The sequence below is a fragment of the Microdochium trichocladiopsis genome (assembly GCF_020744255.1).
Source record: "Microdochium trichocladiopsis strain MPI-CAGE-CH-0230 chromosome Unknown B0I36scaffold_10, whole genome shotgun sequence".
Lineage (NCBI taxonomy): Eukaryota > Fungi > Ascomycota > Sordariomycetes > Xylariales > Microdochiaceae > Microdochium > Microdochium trichocladiopsis.
Genome location: NW_025763553.1, coordinates 93,736 through 120,708, shown reverse-complemented (window position 1 = coordinate 120,708; position 26,973 = coordinate 93,736). Strand labels below are relative to the sequence as shown.

The 26,973-nt window shown below is 54.5% G+C and overlaps 12 protein-coding genes across 12 annotated transcripts; 5 read left to right on the top strand and 7 right to left on the bottom strand.

Annotated features, from left to right (window-relative positions):
* Window positions 1-217: 217 nt before the first annotated feature.
* B0I36DRAFT_367219 (glycoside hydrolase family 43 protein) lies at window positions 218-2,002 on the bottom strand (the record flags this gene model as incomplete). The annotated part of the gene is made up of 1 exon (XM_046159421.1): window positions 218-2,002. One exon carries the CDS (start codon window positions 2,000-2,002, stop codon window positions 218-220), a length of 1,785 nt encoding a protein of 594 aa, XP_046006936.1.
* A 1,560-nt stretch (window positions 2,003-3,562) lies between these two features.
* Window positions 3,563-6,182, bottom strand: B0I36DRAFT_387593 (uncharacterized protein; the record flags this gene model as incomplete). The annotated part of the gene is made up of 5 exons (XM_046161197.1): window positions 3,563-4,230; window positions 4,302-4,412; window positions 4,722-5,127; window positions 5,195-5,324; window positions 5,381-6,182. 5 exons carry the CDS (start codon window positions 6,180-6,182, stop codon window positions 3,826-3,828), a joined length of 1,854 nt encoding a protein of 617 aa, XP_046006935.1. The 3' UTR covers window positions 3,563-3,825.
* Window positions 6,183-6,832: 650 nt separating this feature from the next.
* On the top strand, window positions 6,833-8,722 carry B0I36DRAFT_251586 (NCS1 nucleoside transporter; the record flags this gene model as incomplete). Its single annotated transcript, XM_046150624.1, has 4 exons — window positions 6,833-6,953; window positions 7,027-7,212; window positions 7,296-8,323; window positions 8,387-8,722. 4 exons carry the CDS (start codon window positions 6,833-6,835, stop codon window positions 8,720-8,722), a joined length of 1,671 nt encoding a protein of 556 aa, XP_046006934.1.
* Window positions 8,723-9,356: 634 nt separating this feature from the next.
* On the top strand, window positions 9,357-10,668 carry B0I36DRAFT_392852 (uncharacterized protein; the record flags this gene model as incomplete). The annotated part of the gene is made up of 3 exons (XM_046161447.1): window positions 9,357-9,665; window positions 9,740-9,829; window positions 9,904-10,668. 3 exons carry the CDS (start codon window positions 9,357-9,359, stop codon window positions 10,666-10,668), a joined length of 1,164 nt encoding a protein of 387 aa, XP_046006933.1.
* Window positions 10,669-11,015: 347 nt separating this feature from the next.
* Window positions 11,016-12,057, bottom strand: B0I36DRAFT_333087 (uncharacterized protein; the record flags this gene model as incomplete). The annotated part of the gene is made up of 3 exons (XM_046155172.1): window positions 11,016-11,498; window positions 11,588-11,692; window positions 12,028-12,057. The coding sequence occupies 3 exons, from the start codon at window positions 12,055-12,057 to the stop codon at window positions 11,319-11,321; spliced, it is 315 nt and encodes a 104-aa protein (XP_046006932.1). The 3' UTR covers window positions 11,016-11,318.
* A 274-nt stretch (window positions 12,058-12,331) lies between these two features.
* B0I36DRAFT_333085 (uncharacterized protein) lies at window positions 12,332-13,171 on the bottom strand. Its single transcript, XM_046155171.1, has one exon. It carries the CDS (start codon window positions 12,939-12,941, stop codon window positions 12,525-12,527), a length of 417 nt encoding a protein of 138 aa, XP_046006931.1. The 5' UTR covers window positions 12,942-13,171; the 3' UTR covers window positions 12,332-12,524.
* Window positions 13,172-14,542: 1,371 nt separating this feature from the next.
* On the bottom strand, window positions 14,543-15,855 carry B0I36DRAFT_296115 (uncharacterized protein; the record flags this gene model as incomplete). The annotated part of the gene is made up of 2 exons (XM_046151884.1): window positions 14,543-15,369; window positions 15,533-15,855. 2 exons carry the CDS (start codon window positions 15,853-15,855, stop codon window positions 14,652-14,654), a joined length of 1,041 nt encoding a protein of 346 aa, XP_046006930.1. The 3' UTR covers window positions 14,543-14,651.
* Window positions 15,856-16,536: 681 nt separating this feature from the next.
* B0I36DRAFT_251464 (alpha-ketoglutarate dependent xanthine dioxygenase) lies at window positions 16,537-18,047 on the bottom strand (the record flags this gene model as incomplete). Its single annotated transcript, XM_046150617.1, has 6 exons — window positions 16,537-16,611; window positions 16,707-16,915; window positions 16,986-17,225; window positions 17,285-17,615; window positions 17,676-17,872; window positions 17,930-18,047. 6 exons carry the CDS (start codon window positions 18,045-18,047, stop codon window positions 16,537-16,539), a joined length of 1,170 nt encoding a protein of 389 aa, XP_046006929.1.
* Window positions 18,048-18,398: 351 nt separating this feature from the next.
* On the top strand, window positions 18,399-19,223 carry B0I36DRAFT_252231 (Alpha/Beta hydrolase protein; the record flags this gene model as incomplete). The annotated part of the gene is made up of 1 exon (XM_046150671.1): window positions 18,399-19,223. The coding sequence occupies one exon, from the start codon at window positions 18,399-18,401 to the stop codon at window positions 19,221-19,223; it is 825 nt and encodes a 274-aa protein (XP_046006928.1).
* Window positions 19,224-19,305: 82 nt separating this feature from the next.
* On the bottom strand, window positions 19,306-20,438 carry B0I36DRAFT_367211 (chaperonin 10-like protein; the record flags this gene model as incomplete). Its single annotated transcript, XM_046159420.1, has 3 exons — window positions 19,306-19,563; window positions 19,636-20,241; window positions 20,310-20,438. 3 exons carry the CDS (start codon window positions 20,436-20,438, stop codon window positions 19,306-19,308), a joined length of 993 nt encoding a protein of 330 aa, XP_046006927.1.
* Window positions 20,439-20,866: 428 nt separating this feature from the next.
* Window positions 20,867-24,259, top strand: B0I36DRAFT_251534 (uncharacterized protein; the record flags this gene model as incomplete). Its single annotated transcript, XM_046150620.1, has 5 exons — window positions 20,867-21,080; window positions 21,145-21,599; window positions 21,653-23,264; window positions 23,336-23,706; window positions 23,774-24,259. Coding segments are annotated over 5 exons (3,138 nt in total), but the record flags the coding sequence as incomplete, so codon positions are not given.
* Window positions 24,260-25,000: 741 nt separating this feature from the next.
* B0I36DRAFT_367209 (cytochrome P450) lies at window positions 25,001-26,512 on the top strand (the record flags this gene model as incomplete). Its single annotated transcript, XM_046159419.1, has 1 exon — window positions 25,001-26,512. One exon carries the CDS (start codon window positions 25,001-25,003, stop codon window positions 26,510-26,512), a length of 1,512 nt encoding a protein of 503 aa, XP_046006925.1.
* Window positions 26,513-26,973: the final 461 nt, after the last annotated feature.

The following is a 26,973-nucleotide window of genomic DNA, read 5'->3' as shown; positions in this document are numbered from 1 at the left end:
TCGAAGGCCGCTATTCCTTCTCTACGTGGCCATGATCTTACCATTCCGGAAGCATCAATGAGACAAGGTCCAGGCAGCAGTGGACGCGACTTTCAAATGACCTGACTAGGATTCGTAGTAGAGAACGCGCTTTACTCTTGCTAGGTTCTGTCACACAAGTCACTGCCTTAGACTCTTCTTCAGGAAATTCCGGAGCTCTCACAACCACTGACCGCGCCTAAGGCAACAACGTGGGCACACTGTCCGTGGCAGAAAAGTACTGCGCAAGACCTGTGTACCGCCATCGCTTGACCAGCACATTACCGCCAGCAGGGCAGTCCAAGCCAGTGCCTGCCCCATTACACGTAGCATAAGCGCCTACCAGACTCCCCACAAACGATCCATTCCCGCCGCTGACAAGACTAGCCGGTGCGGTACCGACTACTAGCTTTGGGCCGGGTTTCACGGGCGCGACAGGCATGGCAGAGAGCGAGTAGTGCGTGGTGTTGAGCGTGTCGATCTGCAGACGCACTGAGGCGGTGCCATCGCTTCGGAGCCAGGGACTCGGCAGGGGCACCACGTTGGGCTGAGGCGCGCCACCCGTACCGATGGCACGGAATCGCAGTGCCAGGGATGGCTTACCACCACTACCCGAAGGCCCTGCTGGGGGTTCTGATGCAACGATGCCGAGGTCGATGTGGTTCACCTGCGTCAAGAAGACAGTCACGCCTGCCTCATGGCCCGCCGCGCGGGGCTTGAACTCTATGTCGACGCTGAAGCTAAAGAGCGTGTGCGTCTGGCGCCTCCCGATGAAGGAGATGCCGCGCTGACCGCTCAGCTCGATCTGGTCTGTCGAGAAGGGGATGCCGGTGAGATTGGCGCGGCTGGGCACGATCAGCAGCCCGCCGTGGGGCTTGGGCCCGACTGTGAAGGCGCCAGCACGGGGTACACGCCAGTGTACCAGGTTCCGCGGGATGGGCTTTCCCGGTGGGAAGTCGTAGACGTCCGGGTCGGCGTTGAAGGGCCCGTCGCCCGGCAGTCCTGCCCGGCTTCTCGGTGGCAATGGCCAGGCGCTGGTCATCTTGCCGCTCACGGGTTGCAGCCGCGGCCACTGGTCCTTCTCCCACGTCGCGGGGAACAGCACCGTCTCGCGGCCCATGGGGTACGTCTTGTAGCCGGGGCCGGAGCGGGTGGCGAGCGCCATGCCCCACCAGTTGCCCTTGGTGTCTTGGAAGAGATCGGCGTGGCCGACTGTCTGCAGGTACTCGTCGGTGTTGCGGTTGGTCAGAATGGGATTCTCTGGGTGTGGCTCGTAGGGTCCCGTCAGGCTGCGGGACCGGGCCATGGTGACGGCATGGTTGGTGGCAGTACCACCTTCGGCGATCAGGAGATAGTACCAGCCGTCCTTCTTGTAGATGTGAGGTCCCTCGGGCCACACTCCCCCAGTCCCGTTCCAGAGCGAAACGGGTGGCTCGCTCAGCTCCCCAGTCTGCAGATTCAGCTCCTGAAGGATGATGCCCTGCGTCGCCACGTACAGCTTGCCATCGTCGTCCCAAAAGAGGTCCGGGTCGATTTTGGTGGGCTTGAAGCGCAGCGGGTCACTCCAGCTCGTCTCGTCAAAGGGGTTCTTGGTTCGGAACAACACGCCGATGTTGCCGACGGGTAGTCCTAGGTATTCGCAGACGACCCAGAACTCGCCTGCGTGGTGGCGGATGGTGGCTGCGTACATGCCCTGCTGCTGCTGCGTCGTGTTCCAGCTGACGCCTGGAAGCTGGCTCTCGCGATTCCAGACATGGCTCACTAGCTTCCAGTCGATGAGGTCTTTGGAGGCGTAGATGGGGAGCCCCGGAAACGACTCAAATGTCGAAGTGACGCAGAAGAAAATGTCGTCCACGCGTATGCATGAGGGATCAGAGTGCCACCCGGTCAAGACGGGGTTGAAATATGTCGATCTTGCGGGTGCTAACGCGAGACACTGAGAAATCAGGCCCGAGAAAAAGCACAGAAGAGTCAGCACCTTCATTGCCAATGAATGCGTTGTGCCCTTCTCTCAATGGTGTACTGGAGAAGACCCAAATAGATTCCCTCGCTGGCACGCGGCTACGTTTACGTAGTTATACGAGTTCTTTTTTCCCCCACAAACCCCGGATTATCGAGATCGGCGCAGCGACGTTATTCGGCAATTGCTTGGATTTAGCCTAATGTTAGCTGGGGTAAAGTTGTTTATTAGCCCGTGGCACCACGTCGTCGTGATTGGGGCGGCTCCACCGGCAGCGACACAATTCCCTGTATGATCGCCAGAATGAACCCTGGGGCCGTGTCGAACTAGCCAAGATCACTTGGTCCCCGGAATAAATTGCATGTCACCGCCGTTGATCGCTTTCGTCCTGGCTGCTCTCCCAAATAAGCTCCCTTTGCGATTGGCTCATTGAAATCCCGCGTCGACCTATCACTCGATTTCGTTCCGCATCCAACGATACACCAATAAATTCCACGTTCAAGGCTTTACAAATGGCAATTGGACGTGGAGACAGATAGTTCCGAATAGCGGCATCTTTAGATGGGAAAAGTGACCTACTGATGGCTTCGGATGAGAAGGAGTCCGCACTAGAAACTGCCGGCTAAGCTCATCGTATACGTCCTTCGATACGTAAGGAAGCTACGGCCGAAACGCATTCATAGGTGTGATGTAGGGCCATAATTGCCATGATTATGCCCTCGACATTCAGCTGTGTTTGCAGACTGCTAGGAAACAGGAGTAGAGTGAATGAACACCAGCGTGTTCAAGCTTCCGCGGTCTGCTTGATGGAAGATATGCCTTCTTGTCTACGTGACTGGCCATACAATAGAGGAAACCAGGGCAATCTACATATCCAACCACTCTGCTCGACTTTGTGATAGAACCCTTTCGCCTGACGTGTTCCAATGTATCAATAGGGGTTCATGAAACACTCGAGACACTGCTTAATGTTCTCCCTCGGACCTCAGTATCAAAACTGAGTCTTCGTTTCGAATGGACGCATCTATGACTTGCTAATCAGGGCCAAGTAGGGCTGCCGATAATGTATCTTAGCTAGCCCTTGGGACAATAATGAACAATATCCGTAATCCCTCAGCCTTTTGATCTACCCATGTCCTTGGCTGCGAGGAGTGTCAAGAGCTGCATTCATAGTTCTAATATTTGCTTGTGCCAGCCTACTTATTGGTAGCGGCTGAACTGGATATTTAAAGTAGACGACCTCTCGTCGTTTTGTGTAACCTGGTTAGTCAACTGACAGCGAATGCTGAGAGTGGTGGAATAGAAAGACCTTGGACCCCTAAAACCACCTGAATTGGCGTCTGAATTCTGCCTGGTGCGGATAGACGCGGAGGTGCAGCCTCCGGACTATGAAAACCCGCCTGGAGTCGCCAGGGGAAAGCACGGGGGTGGATCCATGCGGGGAAGCATGTCCGTCGTGGCCACCGGTGCCGGCCCAGGGGACGGGGACCATGAGGAGATCCTGGCGCGACTGGCCGACCCGTGACGGAACAATAAATGAACGCTCCCTTGTCGCGAAGCACCCGGCATTCTGCGAATTATCAGGCAGATGCCATACTTCATCATGTATAAGGTAGATGTGAATCTCGCGAAGGTCAAGGACGACCTGGCTCACACTTCAGAACCAATTAAGTTCGTCGGCTGTCCCTGTTCCTGGGTACTCCACGCCACCCGCGACTCGCGACTTCATTTATAACAAACGCTCAAAATCGGTGACAGCAATTTCGTTGCGGCATAGGGCATAGTGAGTTGTAGCATGCGCTTCTGCCACCTTTCCCCCGGCATTTAACGTGAGTGGATCTTCCGTGTCAATCCAACATGTTCGATGAGAAACCACTCTGCAAAACGTCGGGCACGTCCAGGCTCTGAACCCACAGATCAAACTCCTCCTTGTCGAAATCCATAGCGAACCCGTCGCCACTCACGCCGTCCGACTGCGGTGGGACTTGTGCCGCAGACTTTGGCGAGCTGTGCGCGGCCAGGTATGCCGCAATGGCCCTTAGATCTAGAGGATTCGCCGACTTGTTGTTCAGATCGTTATTGCTGTGCTGCAGGAGCAGCTCGATCAGCGAGATGCCGCGAATGGACATGGTGCTTGTCTTGTTGGCTGTCTTGAGCTGGACCACCGAATCCGAAACGAGTTGGTGCTTGGCTGCCGCGCCGATGGGATCGTCTTGGTCTTGACTGAAGATTAGCTCGAGGAGGAGGATGATCTGGCAGGTGATCAATGAGCATAATGGTAAGAGGCGCGTTGCTGACGAAGCAGATAATGAGAGACACTCACACAGGCGCTGACGACGTGAGCAAGAACCGTCCAGAGGTTGCGCGATGTGCTTTCATCAGAATTGGCGCGGAACTGGGTGAGGATTGTGCGGGCGCAATGGACGTCATTGACCTAGACGACATCGTCAGAACTATCACCGGCCATTCGTCCATTGTCCTGCCCCAGTCAGGGGATACATGCCTTTGTGTAGTTGTACCACTTATCCGTGGGACTTCGGAGGAAGAATCGACGATGAATGGTCAAGGTCTTATGGGCAATCGAGATGGCCAGATGATATCTCTGGCGCGGGATGTAACAGGGCAGCTTTCCGCCGTGGGCCAGAGAGTGTCCCGCTAGCAGGTACTTTGGCAATGACTTCGTGATGCCGTCCATTTCAGAGTCCGCTCGTAGGACTCTATCGTAGAGTTTCCGTAGGGCAACATCCTGGATGATGTCGTTGGCGAACAGGGAGGTGTCGTCATAGTAGGCTCGTAGGACGTCAGCGACTCTATTCGAGATGAGCTGATAGCTCATGAGCGTCGGCTCTTCCATTAGTCGTGGAGAGAACAAGTTTTTCGATTGCTTTGAGCCCAGGCCGGCTATGGCATTACAATTCACGGGCCGAGGTGTGGTGCAATAGCTAGGAAAGATGGATTGTGCATTGCTGAAGGGGATGAGAAACCAGTCCTGTGTGGACAGAAACATCCAGATGCTTTTCCGCAGCTCGCGCTGTATTGCTTGATGGTATGGCAGCGGTTCGACGGGGTCGGGGCCCAAGCGGTGGATGTTAAGTGCCTGGGCTATGCGGATTGCAGAGGACAGCAAAACCGAAAGGAGATTGGAACCACTATGTCTTTCCAGTCAGGGCTCGCTCCACGGGGCAGGGTAAGAGGGAAAAGCCAGGGCTATCATACTTGAAGTCATGCGCACAAAGCACCAAGATACAGATGGTCTGCACGTTGACCAGCGTGTGCAACGAGGCGTACTGGGCGTCTTGTAGGGCCTTGACACATCTCTGATACAGTTGAGCCAGTATGTCGGGACCTGATGTCGTGAGTCTTCTAAACTTGGCTTATTGTGGGGGAGAGGGTCATGCTGACCGGGAGAAACGCCGAGTTCGCCTCGTTGCTCGGAAGTCATGTGGTGAAGACCAACGCAAAGAACGGCATGGTAAAGCCCTAGCCACGCCTTCTCTTTCACCAGGCCCTCCTTCCAGTAGAGCTGGCACTCCTCGCGGAACCCCGGCCAGTAGATGATGTTGTGCGTCCACGTCAGCCACTTCCAGTGGTATCTGAGAATCTCGAGGGCCTGCTGCTGAGACAGGATGTCGGTGTCGGTATTGCATTGCAGAGGCAACATGGATTGTGGCTCTGGGTTGCTCCCGTCGCGTTGCCGACCCCATACCATGAACTCCAACGAAGTCAGCGTCGCCTCAAAAGGGCTCGCCTCTTGTTCTTCTTCCTCCATGTCCGGGGATTGGTCCCCGTCCCCAGTCTCGTCCCAAGGCTGCGGCCCATCTGATGGACGATCAGGGCCGTGGTGTGTAACGTTAGTCGGCGGTCTGTGGGCTTGAGACGTGGGTTGCGGCCGTGACTGCGGCAGCGGCGGGACGGCGAAGACGGAATCGAAATTGAAATCTGAGCCGGATGATACTTGATGCGAGAAGCTGACGAGCATGGCCGCTGTCGCCTCGTGGTCGGGTGACGGATGCTTCGAAGACCCCTCGGCCTCGGCCTCCGCCTCAGCCTCAGCAACTACGCCAGTCACGGCCAGCCTGCGATGCTCATGATCACGTACCGAGGTTTGCCCTTCAGCGCGCCTCATCCGGTGCTGGTGTTGTGCCTTGGCAGTCCGGAGATGCTTTGTGACAATAACATGCTCACGACGGCACTGGTTAGCCATGCCCTGACTCACACAAGCCGTACAGGGCACTGTCTTCGAGCATCGCCGCTTCTTGGCCTGGCACAGCTGGCACGATTGCGGCGCGCGCTGCGTGACTCTTGCGCCGGGTTCATCCATCGCTATCGGCATGTCATGGTGCCAAAACCCGCACTCCCATCAGGACTCCTGGACGTCCAGATAGTATGGTAGGGTAGGGTTCCGGGCCAGTTCTAGGTCGGGTTTCTTTATCTCTTGCCGTCGGGTGGCTCCACCCCCGCCCCCACGGATTCTCATCGTAGTTAGTGCCGCTGCAGGGAATCTGTAGCTGGCTTACATCCTTTCGCTTATCTGGTGGTGGCGCCTCGGGCTTTCTCTCATCAGACTGTGCCACGCCTTGCAATTGGAGACCAACCACAGGGTTAAGTGGCCAGCGCGCCTTGGGCTATCTTATCTGGGCCGAGATGCGTTGATGGCGATGCTATCTCCCCCGGCCATGGGTTCCACCGCGTTGGTGTCTATTGGTCAATCATGTCTCTGGGCTTGGATCGACAACATGAGATGCAGCACTTTTAGACATGGTGGTATCCGGCCTCAAAGAGACCGGCCATCCGCCGATATCTCGACACTCCGCAGAGCAGCAACAGAAACAAGTCGTCATCATGGGATTCTCAATGCCAAAAGCGACCTTGCCCAGCAAGGACGAGGTCAAGGCTCGCATGACCACGATCGAGGCCTGGAAATTGCCCAAGCAGACGAGCAGCGTTGCGCCTGCAGACGTGTGGACGAATGCCGGTATGCCAGAACTGCTGATGAGTGCCGTGCACTTCGCAGCACAGGCCACCAGGCTGACACTTCTCACCCGCAGACCAAGATCCGGTGCCCCTCGAGCGTCGAACCTGGGGGTCATGGGCCTTTTGTGGCTACTGGTTGAGCGATTTGCTCACTGTGGCCACCTGGCAAACCGGCTCCTCGATTCTTATAGTTGGATTGGGAACCAACGATGCCATCCTGATCATGTTCGTGTCGGGGATCTGCAACATGATTGCCACCAGTAAGCAAGCCAACCGCCCAGCATCTGATACCAAGAAAGCCGACTCGGCACTGGCGGATGGATGCTGAGTGTGGATATGGTAGTATTGAACGGCCATGTCGGAGCCACCCTGCACGTCCCATTCCCCATTGCCATCCGCTCGAGCTACGGCTACTGGTTCAGCTACTTTTGTGTCGTCTCCCGAGCCATCCTCGCCGCCTTTTGGCTAGGCATCCAGAGCGTCGGCGGCGGCGCGGCAGTCGGGCAGGCTATCACCTGTATCTGGCCCAGCTTCGCCACTCTGCCCAACACCCTGCCACCATCGGCTGGCATCACCACAAAGTCCATGGTCTCCTACGTCATCTTCCACCTCATCCAGTTTCCCTTCCTTCTCATCCCCTCGCACAAGCTGCAGAAGCTCTTCCTGGTGAAATCCATTCTTGTGCCCCCCATGGCCGTGGGGATGCTCATCTGGATCTGCGTTAAAGCCAATGGCGTAAACGCAATCCTCAACCAGCCGGCCACCCTCACCGGCAGCGCGTGTGCCTGGGCCTGGCTGGCAGCGCTCACGTCCATCACGGGCGGGTGGTACTCGCTGTCCGTCAACATTAGTGACTTCACGCGCATGAGCAGAGACTCCCGTGCACACCTGTGGCAGGCACCCTTCATCCCAGGCATCAAGATCATCACCTCCCTCTTCGGCATCGTGGCCATGGGTGCGGGACGTGTCGTCTACGGTCAGGACATGTGGACACCCCTCGAGCTGATTGCCAAGTGGGAGGGTAGCGGGGGCAGGTTCCTGGGTTTTGTTTGCTCCATGCTTTGGGTGCTGGCGCAGGTCAGCTGCAACATCAGTGCCAACTCCTTCTCCTTTGCCAATGACGTTACGTCGCTGTTCCCCAAGTGGATCAACATCCGGAGGGGCACGATTCTGTGCTCCCTGCTTGGTGGTTTCGCCCTGGTTCCCTGGCTGATGGTCAGCTCTGCATACGTCTTCCTCTCCTTCATGAGCGGCTACGCCATTTTCCTCGGGCCCATGTCCGGGATGCTCACGTGTGACTTTTGGCTAATTCAGCGGGGCAAGTACGATGTCCCTGGGCTGTATGACCCAGAGGGTAGATATCGGTACTGGGTAAGATCATGCCTTCTGATTTCACATTCTCGAAGCCTGAGGCTAACCACTTGATGCACGCAGCACGGAATCAACTGGCGGGCTTTACTCACCACGGTCCTCATCATGACACCTCTGCTTCCTGGCCTCGCTAATGCCGTTTCGCCCAAGACCGTGTCGATTGATGCAGGCCTCAAGAACTTGTACAACATCAGCTGGCTCTATGGCTACCACGCCACTATTCTCGTCTACTGGCTCCTCAACTACTTCTTCCCTGCCAAGGGGGTGGCGGTTGTGAAGACGATCCAAGCCTCCGAGGATGAGATGAATGTCAGCGAAAGCATTGAGGTCGCCGGCGGAACGAGCGTGGATGGCAGTGTGGAGGAGAAGAAGGTGTCTGCCACTGAGAAGGCCCTGTAATCTGGCAATACTGTAGTGGAAACTCAGTCCTTCAGATTAGACATAAATCCTACAACGAAATCAATGGTCTATCACGACCCTGACACCTTCGCCCATGTGCCTCTTTCTGCTGCGTGTGCTTGCCATCACGAAATGCCTAGCCTTGCCCGTTTCTGCTCGTGGTCTGATAACCGGCATCATGTGACAACGTTAACTCAAGTGATAGGGTACAGTCTCCTGACGAAAGGCTCCAGTGGCGAGAGAATGATAAGCATATCTGATGTGCCACCATAGAAACTATGCTGCCACAATGTCAGTTGGAGACGGTCCAGACTGTGCAAGGGGCTGGCACAATCTAGACTCCGGTTGTCTTGTTCCGAGCCTGGGGTATCCTGGGCACAGGAGTGGGGGTACCAAAACTCGCCCGACTTCTAGCGGGGCGCCAGAGCACCATTCCATCGGATGTGTCGCATTGCCTCCGATAAGCAGCCACGACAGGATCAAAATGTGAGTATCTGCTCGAGCTTTGAGGCTATGCCATGTTGGGGTAGCCATCCTGTGCAGTTAAGATATCAGGCCCTTTGTCTGGACAGTCCCGTCCTCTAGGGCTGCTCACCCAGTAACGAGCGGCACCAAGACTCAGCAACACGCCACAATGCCTCACGCAACGTCAACAGATATCAGGGTCACACCAATCGACCCAGGTAAGGGCTCTAATGTCAGGTTTGGCGCCACCATCGAGGGTGTCGATCTCAACAATGTCGACGACGAGACCTTCCAGAGCCTGAAAACGATCATCTTCACCAACCAGCTCGTCATCTTCAAGGGCCAGGAGGCCTTGACTCCGCAGAAGCATTTCAATTTTGTGCAGCGTTTCGATCCGAATGCACCGCCTGTGCATGGTCACGGCACCATTGAAACAGTCAAGAAGCAGCATAAAGGAAATGCCAGTCTGCTTGCGGCGGTCAGTAACAACAGAGCCTCGCGTCGACTTGACTTGTGTGACTGGACCCTACTAACACGGGTGATGATGTGCAGATCACAGTGCTCAGCATCCCAGGCGTCCCCGGCGTCCGTCTAGTGGGAGCCGGGTATCAGGGCGATGACCACTATGGCCTGAAGGAAGTGGTAAGTCATCCTTCTAGGGACCAGTAAGCTGCGAGAGCTAGCCTACCATGTCCTAACAAGAGCGCCACTCTAAGGACTTTGTCACCTCGACGATTCTGAACACACACGCGGCACCGCCCACAGCGGAAGAGATAGCTAACGGCATCACCCGTTTCGGCCGCTGGCACATTGACTGTGCAATGTACGACAAGGAGCCGCCGCGTGTCACGGCCCTACGCGCTCTCACCCTGCCCCGCGGCCCGCCTCAGACCCTTCGCTGGGATGACGGCTCCGGCACCGAGATCAAGGTCTCACCCGGCTTGACGGCCTTCTACTCGTGCGAGCAGCTCTATGAGATGCTGACGCCCGAGGAGCGGGCTTTCGCGGACAACTCGCGCGTCGCGTATGCGCCTCATCCTTACATGTGGATCTCGCGCTGCAAGCAGGACTCGCTGGGCATGACCATACCGCAGGGCCAGGGCAAAGAGCTAGCGGCCGATGAGATGCCACCAGTCGAGGAGTCCAAGTTGAAGGAGTACCCCATGGTGTGGCACAACGAGGTGACGGGCAAGCCGGCGTTCATGGTGCACTCCATCATCGCGCAGAAGCTGCTGCTTAAAGACTCGCCCGAAGCCCACGTACGCATTGTGGACGACGTGGACGAGGTGCGGGCTTGGTTGAACAAGATTCACAGGAGGATGTTGGAGCCGGAAAACATCCTGGTTGCCCCTTACGAGGAGGGAGACGTGGCTATCTGGAACAACCGGTGCATGCAGCATACTTTTATTGAGTATCCTGCTTCGTATGGGCCGAGAACCATGCACCAGGTCAATCTGCCCGCTTCGATCCCACCGTCGTGAGAGCTGTTTTGAGAAAGGCTGCCAGTTTGCGTAGGAGCCACATGATTTGTATCTTTCGTAATCAACTAGATTCTGTCGTTGCAAACAGCGGGTCATTCTGCCTTGTAGTCGAGAACGTGCTGTTGTCCCCGCAGGGTTTGGGGGCATTCTAGAAGGGCTTAGCGTGGTTTCAGCAATTGCCACTCTACCCAATCTGGCTATGTCCAGAATACATAAGTAAGCTCTTATCCCCATCATTTTCTTATACATTTGACTTCGTTCTATCGTTCTCTAATTACGCTATACCCTTCAGCTTAGATTATACCCTTACCCTAGCACATATCAGTCAGGCGGCTAGGCTGGGCAGGTGCCGAACAGAGCTTCGAGGCGGTCAGCGGGACAACGTGTTGAAGTGTCACTCTCTAGACGAGCAAGTCCCGAGCACGGCATGAACAATATGTCTTGGAATTGTGTTTCCCGGCCGGAGGTTCTAGGTTGGGCGATTTCCTTATTCTAAGATATGAAAGTTGGAGCGTAGAATCGAAAATTCCACGAAAAGCCCCGTTCAACACTAGCATAATTGTTGAAAACATCGAGATCGGACCACATGTTAACCTCTACCCATATCCATTTCCTCCCTCCTCTACGGTAGGAGATCCTTTAGCAATACGCTAATAGCATCTTATGAATTCATCGCCACAGTCGTTGAAGTAAATATTACATTCCCGACAACCCCTAGCTATACACTGATCATAGTGCCAGCAGGTATAGTTAAAGCAGACTCCCCTAAAAATGTCGCCCTCCTTCTCTTTTTCGCTAATAGGAGGCGCTGGGTCCTTCTTATAGCATTCCTGGAAGAAGAATCCTTGGTGTTAGCCTTCAGAGAAGTAATATAAAGCACGACATGAGGCTTTTCCAGACGCTAACGTAGAGCACGTACGATGCCTTTGATATAAACTCTGTTACGGGTCTCGGTGACCTGGCCCTCAGCAGTCTCTACTGGGGCCGACTGGACCGTCGAAAATACGGCCACGATGGCGAGAATCTTGAAGAGGTTGGCTTACATCTTGGGCGGTTCGAATTTGCTATCTTTGACGGGATAAGGAAGAAAGTGTAGGCACTGAGGATTGGGTTGAAGGCTTCACTCATCTTGTCTGGCGGAAAAGGCTGCTCTACTTATATGGATCAAGTCGTGACACCCTTCCTATCTTGCCAACCAAGACCTCATCGTCGGCTAGCGATGATTAGACTTCAATCGGCGCTATTGGCTACTCAATTCCTACGGAATCCTTACTGAAGAATTACATATTAGTCGAAGTGGCTACAGGTCGCAAGGAACAGCGCAACGACCCCTGTCACACATGGTTATCTTCCACCAACCACTGTAGGAGGGTTCCGAACAACGTGCATGCTTCAGGAACTTTTGACACCCCCCCAGCAGACCAACAGCGGAACACCAGATTGCGCGTGACTCGCCGTGTTAAGAAAGCTTGATTTGTCAACGCTGACAACAAGCGCCAGGTTGGCCACGGCCAATCTGCATCCTCCGCACGAAGCTCCTTCCTAAAAGATTGAACGGCCGCGTCGGCAGCAATTTGCTGGATAACAAATCATACCCGGGATCACGATCCAGCGCGAGCGCAGTGTGGGCGGCACAGAAGGAGGATTGGCAACACATGAGCGAGGGCTCGCGGCGGCTTCACCGCCATGACGCTGCTGCAAATGGCTTTGAGAACCAACGGAATTATGTATGATGCGTAGTATTACCAGACAACTACTCAAAAGGAGCACAGCGAGATTGAGACCTTGGAACTTCTGCAGTGATCAAAGCAAACCCACTTGGAATCGGGCCACCGTCGCCTGCTGACTTGCCCAGCTCACAGTGACTTGGACGGTTCGCTGTCGTCGGCTGACTTCGCCGGAATAGAGCATGTAACTCCGCGCCTTTCCAACTCTTCATTATGGGCCTTCATCTTAGCTATGTCCTCCTCTGTGGGCTTCCTGGGAATGTTCTCCGCAGCGGGGTTGAACATGTCCTCACGAGATATGTTGCGGCCGTCGGCGGCGAGGAATCGTTTAGGTAGCGGAAAATTCTCGTAGTACTCTCTGATCTGGATTGGGTTGAGGCCAACTGCATCGACGACATTACGTTCCTCGTCGAAACTGCGGAGCACACCGTCATAGCCCAATGCGTTTATGCCTCGCCCGTCTGGGGCCTTTTTCATCGTGTCGAATATGTCGCGTAGTGACATGTTGTCGGTCACGGGTTGTTGGTCTGCTACGGTTTGGGACATGGTCGGATTCTTGAATGAGCTGATGAGTCGTTAGTATGCTAACAGATAAGAGAGTATGAGGGCCACTTGCTAGCAGTGTGTTGGTGATATTGCTTGCGAGTTGGTATAAGTAATGACAGCGCGGCTTGGCGATTTCGAGCAAGAATCACGGTTTTGAGATGCGGGGTATGTGCTGTGTCAGCTGCAGGGGGTACTGATAAAGTATGCAGAGGTTTGTCGGACGGTTGGTTGGGTGGGTGGTTGGTTGCGCGGAATAAGAAAACGTAAACCTCGACCTAACGTAATCCACAAGCAAGCGGGCCACATAAGCAAGCGGGCCACTTTCCTACCATATTCGTGTAGGCTATCTTCTTTCCCCTTTTTCTCCACCAATAATTATAGTACGACCATTAATTGAAGGCGATTTGATTCTAGCGCTTTAGGCGCTCTAGTCTAACCCAGAATTAACCGTACGAAAGGCTATATAGCTATATAATATACCTCGTATAACCTTCTAACGAAGACGAGCCGGCCGACCTACGAAACGCGATCTCCGACTATATAACTAGAAATTAACCTCGTACGAAGAGGATAGCGTCGTACAATATATAATCGACCTAGATTCGCGATTATTTCTACCGCGGTTAGGTAGTATTCGAGAAATAGCGGATCGACTCCTCCGCCTATACGACACGCTATACGTCGGAACGAACTAGGCCTTAAACTTTATAATAACGACGACTAGAGCTCCGTATTGTCCTGGGGCGGGTGAGGATTCTCCTGATCGGGGATAAAACAACCACTACGACCGAAGGGAGTTTACCGCTTGCTAGTTTCGGCGGTGTTTCCGGCGAGGTTTACTCTGGCCCTGGGCTAGAGTGAGGGTATTCCCAGATAGGGGCTAAACCAGATTTTCGAGGGGGAGCCAGCCGCATCAACAGCGCCCTGTTGATGCGACACTTGTGAGGGAATCTCTGATCATGGCATTGTCAGTCAATTGCGTACAAGAACGGGTGCAGAAGCGCAGGAATTCAATGGGGTGGAAAATCAAGTCGGATTGGTGAAGCTGGATGATGGATGTCTAGCTCCATGCTATGAAAAACGTCACGATGGCTGCAAGCCTTAAGTAGTACTGTATAAATATGCCCCTGATCAGTCTATCCCGCACTGCCCTGACATAATAGGTGTACAAATGAGTATATCTAGGGTCGTGCGGGGTCCCGAAGTACCTTGTACTTACAGGAGGGACAGCCTACTCTGTTTACGCCGCGGAAAGTGGCGGTATATACTAACCGGATTCGGCGTTACTAACAGCAGTTTCTCTCGTTATTCTGTAGTCGAGAATCTATGTTTGACTGCTTCATGTTGCGCCATTCTAGTTGTGTTACGGTCTTATAATTGTCTACAGCGGATAGCGTCGCCGGCAACGCCTGATTTCTGGCCATTTAATTCCAACCCGTTCTGCAAAAGATAAGGAGTTTCTCTGCTTATTGGACATTTCACAACCCGAAATCGAAGATATTGAAAAGTGCAAGGAAACTGATGGCTGGATCAGCTACGGACTCAACATGAAGTGCAGCAGCCCTCTCCTCCATATTCACGAGCCTACATTGACGCAAAGTCAGGCATGTTCTTTTGAACAAGGCGCACCGCGACGAAGCTTAAATACAGGAGAAGCAACGCGCTGTCAAAGGCTTCTTAATAATCAGCACTGCGTTGAGTGCACTCAATCTACTGCTCAAGACCCTTTCCATCGAAAGTGACCCCAGTCCCGTGTGCCACGCCAATATTCTTGACCATGTCGACAAAGGCCGGATCAACCTTGAGATCTTCCTCTGTCCCCTCCGTATTGAACTTCTCATGGATCATACGCATTCTCACCGCCTGATAATCCCCAAACGTTGCCGCGAATTCCGTCGGCGCCTCGACGTACTTGCCTCCCGATCCCACCTCACCCTTCAACATCTTGAGTGGCGCATCCGCATTCGCGTTGACGAAGTAGGCGATGCTGTATCTGTGCATATCGTACGGCAAGCTGTCCCACGACAGACGGTGCATCGTGCTCTTGAGCGCCTTGCCGCTCCACAGCGCCAGGCCGTCCGCAATATTCACAATCACGGCGTCTTCCACGACCGGAGCAGGGACCCATCCCCTATCACCCGGCGGACGGACTTCCAGCCCGGGCGTTCGCGCAAACAGGAGCGTCAACGTTCCCCAGTCGGTGTGCTCGCCCAGGCGAGGGAACCGCGGGTCCGCAGGGGCCGGCAAAGCTGGGTATCTGATAAGACGGAGGACGTTACCCGGGTCTTTGTCGGGGGAGTGGGCGCTGGTAAAGAAGTCGGGGGCCAAGTCCATGGCTCGTGCGAAGGTTTGGAGGAGGGATTCGGAGAGGTTGCGGCATTGGGAACGGAAGGCCTCGGCTTGTGTGCGCTTGGGGACGTCCCGCCAGCTGGAGAGGTTGTCGCAGGTCAAGTTCGCGCCGGCGACGGACCCGAAGCAGAAACCTTCGGTTACTCCAATGCTATCGTTGCCCCGCACATCACATCGTTAGCCAATAGTTGCAAATCAAAGAGCGCTGGAAGGGAGCATGCCACCAGGAAACTCACACGGACTCTTTGAAATCGTACCCCTGCTGCTTCTGATTCATCCACTTCTCAGCCTTTATTTCTGAGGGCTGGTCGAAGAATTCGGCGGACAAGGCGAACATGGCGTCCACGTCCTTCTTAGGGATTCCATGACCTTTGAGAACCAGAAAGCCCCAGCGGCAGGCGGCTTCGAAGATCTGAGCGGCAGTTCCCTCAGGATCCCGTGCGAGATTGCCAAAGTCAATGACGGGGAATTCATCGTCTTGATTTGTGTGGAGGGTGATTTCCGCTGCTGCTGCGGTGCTGGCGGCTGCAAGTGGTTGCGCGATAGTTTCAGTTGCTGTTGACATTGTGTAGCGAGAGCTGGTAGAGTGCTATCGACTCGAAGGGAGTAGCACGTTGTCATGGAGGCTGAAAACGTTCGCAAAAGATAGATAACACCCTTCCCATATCCAGTTGATCGCGTCGCGCGCACTGGGAGACACGTAAGCGGACGTTCGACAGCCTTATCGCCGCACGGCGCACGATGACAGCAGTCACACGGTCCGCCGCCCATTCTCCTTCTTGCTCCGAAAAACCCGGCCGGGTTCGCGGCTCTCCTATCGCAGGTGGATCTACCTGCCCACTTGTCCTTGGGACCAATCGTCTTACATGGTAATCAGTCCCGGCCGAGTTTCTCCAGTGGGGCTTATCTTTCTGTTGGGGTTTGCAGAGTTAGTCTGCGACCAGGAGGCGCAATCACATCGGTCCCGACTCTCTGGGCATCGGCATTTGAACACGGCAATAGTCACTATCTAACTCCATGGGCTCGATCGAATGTGGCAAAGGAAGCAATGCGCATTGAGGGGAAGAGGAGGCTTCTCAGAAAACCGAATGCGGGCAAATGAATTTGCGTGCTCTAAGCCCAAACTTTCACTTGTCACAACAGCTTCAATAATTGACAAAAGGCATCGAACTGGATTTCAAATGTTGATAGCTACAAGAACACGCTAAAAGGAAGTGTTCTCACAGAAAAGCACTTGCGACTGTTACTATTTCGGGTCGTCACTTGCAGCGACGTTGCACTGATGCATAATCCTCGGCCCATAGCTGTCTGGGAATTCAGTCTAAATCGATGCGTAAAGAAGTGGTAACAGTTAGCGACACAATTTTCCGCCTGCTCACTGTGCATTGTTCGATTGGTAAGGCAGGTGGGACTTACGACAGAGTGCCACAGAGCACGGTTGTACCAAAGCACCACGTCCTGCTCTGTGTGATGGTGGGCGTAGATGTTCTCTGGCTGAATCGCAGGACGCATCAACCTGTCCATGAAGGCCCTCACCTCAGCGAGGTCGTCCACAACCTTTTCCTCGCTGTCGGCGGAGGACTTGAGATAGAGCTTCCATGCCGCCTGACCGTGAATTTGCAGTGCTTTTCTACTGTTAGTATCCATACCTAGGCACTTAACAGAGGAAAGGAAGGAGTGGTGATGATGGCTCACATTTCTCGCCGGTCATGGGGTTATTCCAGATCATAGGGTACCGTTTCAGCTTGTCCTCGTCGAAGTCCAGCTCCTCGATCGGGATTTCAAGCCCTTCAGTAACTAGAGAGTGACCTAGATGGGTGGAGTGTGCTTTGGACATCCACTTGAAGGGCTTGGGAGCGTAGAGGATCCTGGAGTGCTCGACGATGGACTTCAAGTCTTCGGGGACGAGTTCGAGAGCGCGAGAGCCAGCGACGTCTGCCACTCGTTAGTGCTTGGGCCCAGAAATCAGGTGATTCAAAGTGTCTGGCACGCACAGGCAGTGGCGCCAGGCCCGACTTTCATGCTGGTGCCCTCGTCATCCTCCCATCTGATGGTGCAGTCTGGCCCCTTGGGCGTACGAACCGCAAGAAGACACCCTACGCGCGGTGGAGGGATATCGTAGAGTGCGGCGTCGAAGTGCCACTGGTAAAAGTGGGAGACGCCCGCCTTGGCGTCCTCGTCAGAGATGTGGGGCTCAGCGTGGAAGTTCTTGCTGTAGACGCCTTTGACTTGAAAGTCATCTGGAAGCCCGTAGTGATCGGGTGGCACCTGCCCGCGGCCCAAGATGTGCACCTGGGGTTGAGACGGAATGGAAATCCGGCCTGGCTAGAGAGGTTTTAGAACTTTTTGCTGGCAAATGATGCAGGACATGGATGGTGGGCTTACGATGCCCAAGATGTCGACTCCCTTGTGGCGGACTAGAACGCTCTCAGTCCCTGCATGAGCAAACTGTCCGGAAGATTCGGGGTCAAAGGCTTTGGTGAGCTTGTATTGCTGGGACGGGCGAAGCATTTCAGGTTGTTCCTTGAAGATCAGGACTTTGTGCATGTGTAGCGCCTTCTCGATAGTCTTGAACTCGTGATCTGCACTGGAGTTGGAATGTCTTCTCTCGTGAATATCGTGGCCAAAAGCAGACTTACCTGTAAAGTTGTTTAGGTCAACGCCAAAGACTTCGGCGCCAAAGTCTACGCCGCCCTTGTCCTTGCCATGTGCCAAAGGCACAATCTGGATGCCTGGCTGCTTGGTTGAGTGTGGCATATTGAGGTAATGTTTCTGAGTGTGTTGTTGTTCTGGAGAAACTGGACGGGCAGTGCAGCACGAGCTGAGGTTCCAGTCCATGCCGTCGGACCTGAAAAGAAGTAGCTGTGAGTCGGCCGGCCCCACTGTCGCGACCTTGATGTATCATTGGATGCAACCACACGAACGAGCTCGGCCGGGAGCTCTGTGGGGTCGATTCCTGGGGTCCAAGGATTCCACCAGCTGAGGTGACCAAATCGACTTCTTGTCCATCGAATGTTTAGCTGCCCTCTCCTTGTCCCTGGCTGCACTTCGTTGCTGATCCTGATCTCATCATTCCATCAAAGAAAACGGACCGCAGCTGCAGCTACCATGGCTACCCTCCGCGTATCCAAGTTCGTCGAGGTCAATGGCCACCCAAACTACGTTGACATCGACGGCAAGCCCTCCGGTCCCGTCATGCTCTGCTGTCACGGCCTTGGCGGTAGTACCAACCTCTTCCAGCCGCTTATAACCACCTATGCCGCCAAGTTCAAAATTATCCGCTTCGACTTCAAAGGCCTCGCCCGCACTGGTCACGACTCGCAATGCAAGCGCCGCATCACCATTCCCGCCTACGTTGAAGATGTTGCCGCCCTCCTCGCTCACGAGGAGATTAATGAGCCAGTAGTACTGGTCGGGCACAGTCTGGGCAGTGTGGTGCTCATGCACTATGCTGCTCAGTTCCCATCCAAAGTGCATGCTCTCGTGCTCCTTGGCCCAGGCAAGACCCGTGCCAACGTCCCCGCCGCCAAAGCGTTCATTCTAGGCATGGCCAAGAATGCCCGCGAGCTGGGCATGCCCGCCATGGCAGACGGCACAGTCGCCAAGAACGTGGCGCCCTCTTCGTCGGATGTGGTGCGGGCCTTTGTCAGGGAGGTCATTGCTGCGCAGAGCGGCGAGGGATATGCGCAGGTGTGTGAGGCGGCGTGTGACGAGACCCATGTTGATCCTGAGTATGGGAGAATCAGCTGTCCCACTATGATTATCGCGGGCGACCAGGACCTGATCTCGTCGATTGACACGGCAAGGGAGATACAGGGGGCGATTACTGGGAGCTTGTTGGAAGTGGTCAAGGCTGGCCACCAACATGTACTGGAGGACCCGCAAGGAGTCGTTCAAGCGATGAATGTCATTTTGGAAAAGCCTCTGGCCTAGATTCCTCGATGTAGCACGTGGAAGAGATGACCTTCGAGTTCAAAACAAGCCCTTCAGAGCTGTCTGAGTATGACTGGATATTCTATGCCCGAAGCACTGCTCTGTACCGAACCCCGCCCGACTTCAAGGTGTCCATCGCGTTTGACACACCTTCCAGCGTCATTGGAAACTCGGTAATCCATGGCGTGATCTTGTTTCTTGCGGCAAAGTCTAGCATCTCTAGGAGCCCTTGCCGCGAAGATATGGTGGCGCCCTGCAAGCGCAGTCCAGCGAGCACGAACTGCATAAAAGGGACCGTGAGGTTGTCGAACGCAATCGTAAGCGGGTAGATCGAGGCACGCTGTGTTCAAGTCAGTAGCCGTTGAGACATAAGCGCACGCACGCGTACATAAGCACGACGAGGCAGACTGACCGGGGCCATTAACGGGAGGAACAGAGACCATTCCGGCTGCTTATTTCCTGTGGCGAGCAATCGGTCCAGAGGCTTGCCGATACCCAACGACGTTGTCTGCGGCGTCACCACATAGAACTCATCCGCGCCCATCTTGACGGCATCTTCTCTCTTCCCCTCGCTCCCCGAGAAGACCACAACAGCACAGCCCATTGCCTTCGCAAATAGGACTGTCACGTGTCCCAAGCCCCCCAGCCCAATCACGCCGATCCGGTCGGTGGGCCTGGCCGGATACAGCTGCAAAGCTGACCAGACAGTCGACCCCGCGCACATTAGTGGCGCGGCGTGCTCGCTGGCGAGGTCCTCCGGCACATGGAATAGCCAGTTCTGGTCCCAGATGGCGGCGGTGCCAAAGGAGCCTTGATCACGGTTGGCGTAGGCATAGCATTCCTTGAGAGGGCAGAAGGCATCGTTGCCCGACAGGCACTGGGCGCACGTGTTGCAGGAGGAGTGCTGATAGCCAAATGCGCACCGCTGCCCTGGGGAAAACCTCGTCACCGCGGCGCCGACTTGGAGGACGGTGCCCGCACCTTCGTGGCCGAGGACCATGTCTTGAGTGCGGTAATTCTTGTTCCCTTCAGTAAGGAGGTCCGGCAGATGAGTCGACTCGGACAGAAAAGGAGCAACTGACGTACCTGGTCGCTGTAGCAGACGCCACTGTGGGTTATACGCACCAGGACTTCGGTGTCCTTCAGATCGCGGGTCGTACTGCCCTGGACGATGGCACCGCTGGCGGAGCCCTTGAAAACAGTGAACTCAAGCATTGTGGCTCGCTATGCTATGAGAGGTTCTCAAGCTTGGACGGTGGTGAATATGGGAGACTATCGCCAATTTCCTCTGTTCACCTTTGCAGTGTGCCTTTGCTCTATTCATCGACTTTCTTCGGCCCACGGACCGGTGGGTCTGTTTTCGTGTCGGAGGTGGGTTCAGGATCCCGCTCGACGAGGTGGTACAGCTGATCCGGAACCATAACCCGGCCGAGCTTGTAGCTCGGGTGGATCACTCACGCCGACTCGTGCTATCGCTGAGCCACAGGCGTGCGTTCTGTTCCTCTGCATTGCGTTGCAACGACGACATCAGGGTTGTCTTGTCTTGTTCCATGTTGACAGGTGCCTCAATGGACGTAGTATTCTCCACGAAATAGGCAATCGCAATCCTGAGGCTACAGGGCTTGAAGTTACCAAACGATGCGGGACGCCGGCTGTTCCCTACAGTCATTGACGACTTGGCTGCATCAACTCCAGATCGCATCATCTACGAATACGTGAGGGGGAAAAAAGCGACTGATGGGCTGGAGAAGGTGTCGTGCCAAAGATATGCGAATGCAATTTCCCGAGCTGCCTGGTTCTTGGATGATGAGTTTGGTCAAAGTCCGAGAGGCGAAGTGATAGGATACATTGGTCCAGGTTTGCCTGTTTCTGAAGCTGAGCTATGCTGCTGATGCCCTGTACTGACTTGATTCTGGCGCAGGCGATGTCCGATACCTCATCTTCACCGTGGCAGCCGTCAAGACGGGACGCACTATGCTGTTCTTGTCCCCCAAGAACAGTCTGGAGGGACACCGAGCGGTTCTGGAAAGCGCCGAATGCCACCATTGGCTCGCCAACGCGCAAGACGACCATCTAGCCGACTCCCTATTCGCAGTGCGCCCGCATGTTGCAATCTCGCCAAGCCTGGACGAGCTGCTACGAGTTGAGCCCGTGAAACAGTATCCTTATCGCAAGAGCTTCGAAGAGGCAAGACAAGATCCCTGTTGGATGCTTCACACCAGCGGGAGCACAGGGTTACCGAAGCCGGTGACTCGATACATGCCCAGCACGGCCTCGAACGAGTCGCACCTGCTTTGCGGCCCAATCGATGGACAGCCTTTGCTCATTGATGAGACGATCGACGCTCGCGTTTATGTCACGTTCCCCTTGTTCCATGTAGGTGAAACTGCGAGGTTGCTTTTCATGAGTCGTTACTGATTGCTGGCTAGTCGGCAGGTTTGAGCAATGCCTTGCTTTGGCCAATTTATTGCAATCGAACGGCAATCTTTGGCCCACATGTGCCCCTCACGACCACGGTCTTGGAGGACATGATGGATCACGCCCGTCCGGACATTATTCTTACAGCTCCACTGGTCGTGGAAGACATGGTAAAGAGTGAGAGTACCATGGAGCGCCTGTCCAAGCTTCGCGCCGTCTCATTTGGAGGCGGCCCGCTTTCTCAGGAGATTGGCGATGTGATATGCCAAAGAACAAAGCTCATCCTAATCATGGGTACCTCGGAGGCCGGATGGCTTACCTGCGTCGATACCGACCGGCAGGACTGGAACTACCTGCACTTCCATCCAAAAACCGGCCTTGAGCTCAGGTCACATCCGTCGGGTCTGTCTGAGTTGTGGGCGGTACGCAAGCCTGAACTGACTCAGTGGCAAACAGTCTTTACGACATTCCCCAATCTCCAAGAGTACTGCTTCAAAGATCTCTTCTCCCCTCACCCCACAAAGAAGGATCTTTGGCACTACGAGGGGCGAGCGGACAATATAATCGTCTTATCAAGTGGCGAGAAATTCAATCCCACGTCGATGGAACTCGTGATTGGCGTCAACCCACTGGTATCTTCAGTCTTGATCTGTGGCCAGGCTCGACTCCAAATAGCTGCAATCATGGAACTAGCTGACCACGTTGACGCCGAGAAAGGCCGCGATGAGTTGTTGCACGAGCTTGCGCCGGCTATCCGAAAGGCTAACGAAGACGCACCAAAACACGCACAACTCTCAAACGACTACATCATCTTCGCCTCCCGAGACAAACCATTTCTCAGAGCTGGTAAAGGAACAGTGCAGAAACAATTGACGCTCGACGTCTACCAGAAAGAGATCGACGATATGTACACTAAAGGCGGCATCGCCTCGCAAGTACAGCTATTCGACGCCTCAAGCAGGGAAAGCCTGGTGTCGGATATCCGCAAGCTTGTCGTGCGTGACGTAGGCTTCTCAGACCTGGACGACAACTACGACTTCTTCGCGGGCGGAGCCGATTCTCTACAGGCCATTAGCCTCCTCAAGCACATTCGCAGTGGCATGGCGGATCAATCGTCCGTCCTGAAAAGCCTCAACATCGCTGTCGTCTACGAGCACCCGTCCGTCAACGCTCTTACTGACGTTTTGTTCTCCATGATATATCAGAATGGGTCTACGATGTCGGATGTTGCGGGAGAGATGCAGCCGCAAAAGAAGGTTCACGAGATGAAAGCGATGCTCGCAAAATACTCGTGTGGAGCCCATAGCGCCTCGCAGTCTCCAGCAAAGATGTCAGCGCGTGAAGGTTCCGGCGTGGTCATTTTGACGGGCAGCACCGGCTCACTGGGCAGTTACATGCTCGACCAACTGATAAGCGCTGAGGATGTGAGAGAGATATGGTGTCTGAACCGGTCGTCTTCCGGCGAAGAGCGACAGACGGAACTTGCAAATCACAGAGGTCTACGCGCGGAGTGGAGTGTACGCAAGAAGGTCCACTTCCGACAGGCCGACCTTTCCAAAGTCATGCTCGGACTTGATGAAGGGGACTACCAGTACCTGAAATCACAAGCCACCCATATCATTCGTGAGTCACGCAAATCCGTCTGATACTGGGTATGAATTGTATCGAGTGCTAATAGCTGCTCTACAATCCAGATAATCAGTGGCAAGTAGACTTCAACCTCTCTCTAGCGTCCTTCGAGCCCCATGTTGCAGGCGTGCATAACCTGATCCGCTTCTGGGCGGAATCTTCGTCCGCAGCGCGACTTGCGTTCGTCTCGTCGGTGGGCGTGGCCGAGCATTGGGTCGGGTCAGAAGTGCCTGAGGAGGCAATCACTGATCTCTCTACGGCGGCCATGGGATACGGGCAGTCTAAACTCGTGGCGGAGGCTCTCATCGTGGAAAGTGCCGTGGCGATGGCAGTCCCGTCAATGATATTGAGGGTCGGCCAGATTGCCGGCCCTGTTGGTGCTGGAGATGGTTTAGGACGCAAGGGGGTGTGGAAGCGGAATGAATGGTTTCCTACGGTAAGACTTTGTTCCCCTCGTGATCAATTAGACCACAGCCGCGTTGATGCTTACCTATTCCTTTTAGATCATCAAAGTGTCAAGACATCTGGGCGTTCTGCCTGCATCGCTTGGCAAGCAGGACAAAGTGACCTGGATCCCTGTCGATGTCCCCGCGACCGTCCTCCTAGAGCTGACACTGCAAGACTACGACAGTAAGGCAAATCTGTTCGTGTATAACCTTACAAACCCGAGAGAAGCCTCATGGAACAATTTGTTTCCAGTCATACAGAGGCAGCTTGCTGCAAAGTGCGGATCCCAGACGGTAGAGGTTGTACCGTGGGAGGACTGGGTTGCGCTGCTCGAAAGCGCTGCGACCCAGAAAGAGGCTAGCAACAATGTGATGCCCGGTATCCAACTGCTGCCGTTCTTCCAAAGTATGAATCACGGCGGGAGAACGAAGAAGAGGTTTGCAACTGCGAAAGCACAAGAGAGAAGTCCTACGCTGAGAGGACTTGAGCCGGTGGATGTTGTGTGGATGGAGACTTGGATGGAGCAGTGGGATACTTGCTGACATTGAGGGAGTATCACATGTACCACTTTACCACATCGGTGATCTCTATGTCGCGCTATGATAGCAAGGTGTATAACACCTCAGGTTCAGGAAAGGGAGGGAGGAGCCCGACAACTTAACCTTGAGCCGGGTATGACACTTCGTACTAAATCATTGCCGAGGTTGATGACCTGGTGGCATTTCTTGGGCTTTGTGAGATTCAAGCTGCTTATATTGAATGATACGACACGTGAAGTAATTCATTTTCAACCGGTTGAGAGAAGAGAACACACTGCCTAATGACACATTGATTTCGAATCGAGCTCTTCGAGGCCGGTCTCCTAATGATAGGCGTCTCAAGCGATCTGCCACACTATAGCTCGCGATACTGAAAGTAAGATCGAACATGGTAGGCGAGGATTTTCGTGATAGGCAATTAGATCGGCAGCCCTAAAAGGCTATAGCTTGCGATCAATGTCGTATTCCATGCGCGATGATGATCTGTTTCGCCTGCGTAGCCATTCATGATGCAGACGTCTTACTCATATCTGCATGATAGGCCGGTTCTCTCGCCCTTATTGGTTAGTCATCTGAGAATGTAACCACATCTATCCAAGCATCCCTACAGAGGCCATGAGAGCGTGACAAATCTAGACGAATACGCCACATGGCGCAAACTAATAAGACAATTGGTCCTCCACTTGTCCAGCTTTCTTTGACTACGATATTATTTACATTACAAATGATAAGTAGAGAGCGACAATGGCCCTATTACTCTACACTGTGTCCGTCGTGACGACGGCTGTACTTGGGTCCCTCGCTGCTCTCGCCATCTACAATATCACGCTTCATCCGCTTGCCATCTTACCCGGCCCAAAGCTTTGCGCCTTTTCGCGCATTCCGTACTGGTACCACTACGTCGTCGGCAGGGAGGTGGAATGGATGCATGACCTGCACAAGAGATATGGCGCAGTGGTGCGCTTCGGACCCATGGACGTCAGCTATGCTGATGGGCGGGCCTGGAAGGACATTGCAGGCTACGAGAAGGGCCGCAAGGAGAACCCAAAACCGTCCGCCTTCCACGTCGAGAACCCAAACGGCGTGGCGAGTATCATCAACGCCAGCCAAGAGGACCACACGAGAGTTCGAAAGCTGTTTGCGCCGGCCTTCTCGGATCGCGCGCTCAAGCAGCAAGAGCCGCTCTTCAAAAAATCAGTCAACAACTTGCTGGCACTGGTTGAGAGGCTCAGTGCAGACTCGGGAGCGATAGAGATAACGCGTCTCTACAACTTCACGACATTTGACATCATGGCCGAGCTCTGCTTCGGCAAGCCGCTCGATCTACTTGTCAACAACGAGTACAGCGAGTGGGTAGCTTCGGTGTTTGGCCTGTTGTCGATGCTGCCCATCGTGTCCATCATCCAGTACTACCCCGTCCTCAAGTGGCTCTTCTCCGTCTTCGAACCAAAGTGGGCGAAGGAGCATCGTGATAAGCACGCCAAACACACCGCCGACCGTGTCAATGATCGCATCAGGCTCGGCTCCGAGAACTCAGACATCTTGAACATGGTGATGGAGGCTCGGGGGTCGGAGAAAGGCCTGTCTCTCGAGGAGATGCACTCTAATGCAGAGCTGTTCATGCTGGCAGGATCCGAGACAACAGGAACAGTCCTGGCGGGCTTGACGTATAACCTACTCAGGAACCCGTCTGCGTTCGACAGGCTCAAAAGCGAGCTACGCACGACCTTGGAAACAGTCGGGAATATCTCCTTCGAGAAGACGGCCAACCTGCCATACTACAACGCATGCATCAAGGAGTCGATGCGTGTCTATCCGGCCCTCCCCACAGGATTGCCGCGCGAGCTTCCCAAGGGCGGCAACGTGATCCTCGGACAACATCTACCCGAGCACACTCGCGTAAGCGTGCACCAATACTCAACCTTTCACTCTCCCCATAACTTCACCGACCCCGACGCCTTCGTACCTGAGAGATGGCTCAACGATCGGAAATACGCAAACGATGCAAGGGACTGGGTAATGCCTTTTAGCCTGGGCCCGCGTAACTGCCTCGGTCAGCAGATGGCCATGCACGAGATGCGGCTCATCTTTGCGGCGTTAGTAATGAGGTTTGATCTGGAGCTTGACCAGGAGGAGAACGCGAAACATGGTGAATGGATGGATCAGCGGACCTTTGCAATCTGGGCCAAGAAGCCTTTGTATGTACGGGCCACTCCTGTAAAGGACTTGGAGGATCATCCGTCGACGCGACTGTGAAGATGCCATTGCAGAGTCTAGACACCCTGGAGAAATCGTAGCTAGGGAATATTGCATATATACTTTGTCGAAATCTTGGATTATGATGGATTCGCTATGATTGCGCTCACAAACTAGCAATGCTAATCCCCAGTCTTCGGACTTGCAAAGCAGTGCGCTCCAGGCGGTTTCTACGGGCGCCGGTCTATGCCGCCATCTCAACACAAAGCTCCCTTACATAGGCGTGCGACCGTGGTTACAAAAACAATGCTTTCCTGCAATTGCAGTACAGATATGTGGGGACGTGATCGTCCTCCCAGGCTGCCACCTTCATCGGCGGACGCAATCTCTATTTTCAAGCATGGGCCAATCCACATCCTCTGAGCGTTCCACAGGCCGTTTCGCTGAGCCTGTGACCGCGAAGTCGGTCGAATCGTGCAGCAATCGCACAGCACACAATGTACGGCGGTCAAATTCGGACA

Bases quoted from the DNA above. Each gene is read 5' to 3' on its own strand.
- B0I36DRAFT_333085 (XM_046155171.1), bottom strand. From the start codon at position 12,941: ATGTCCCAAACCGTAGCAGACCAACAACCCGTGACCGACAACATGTCA.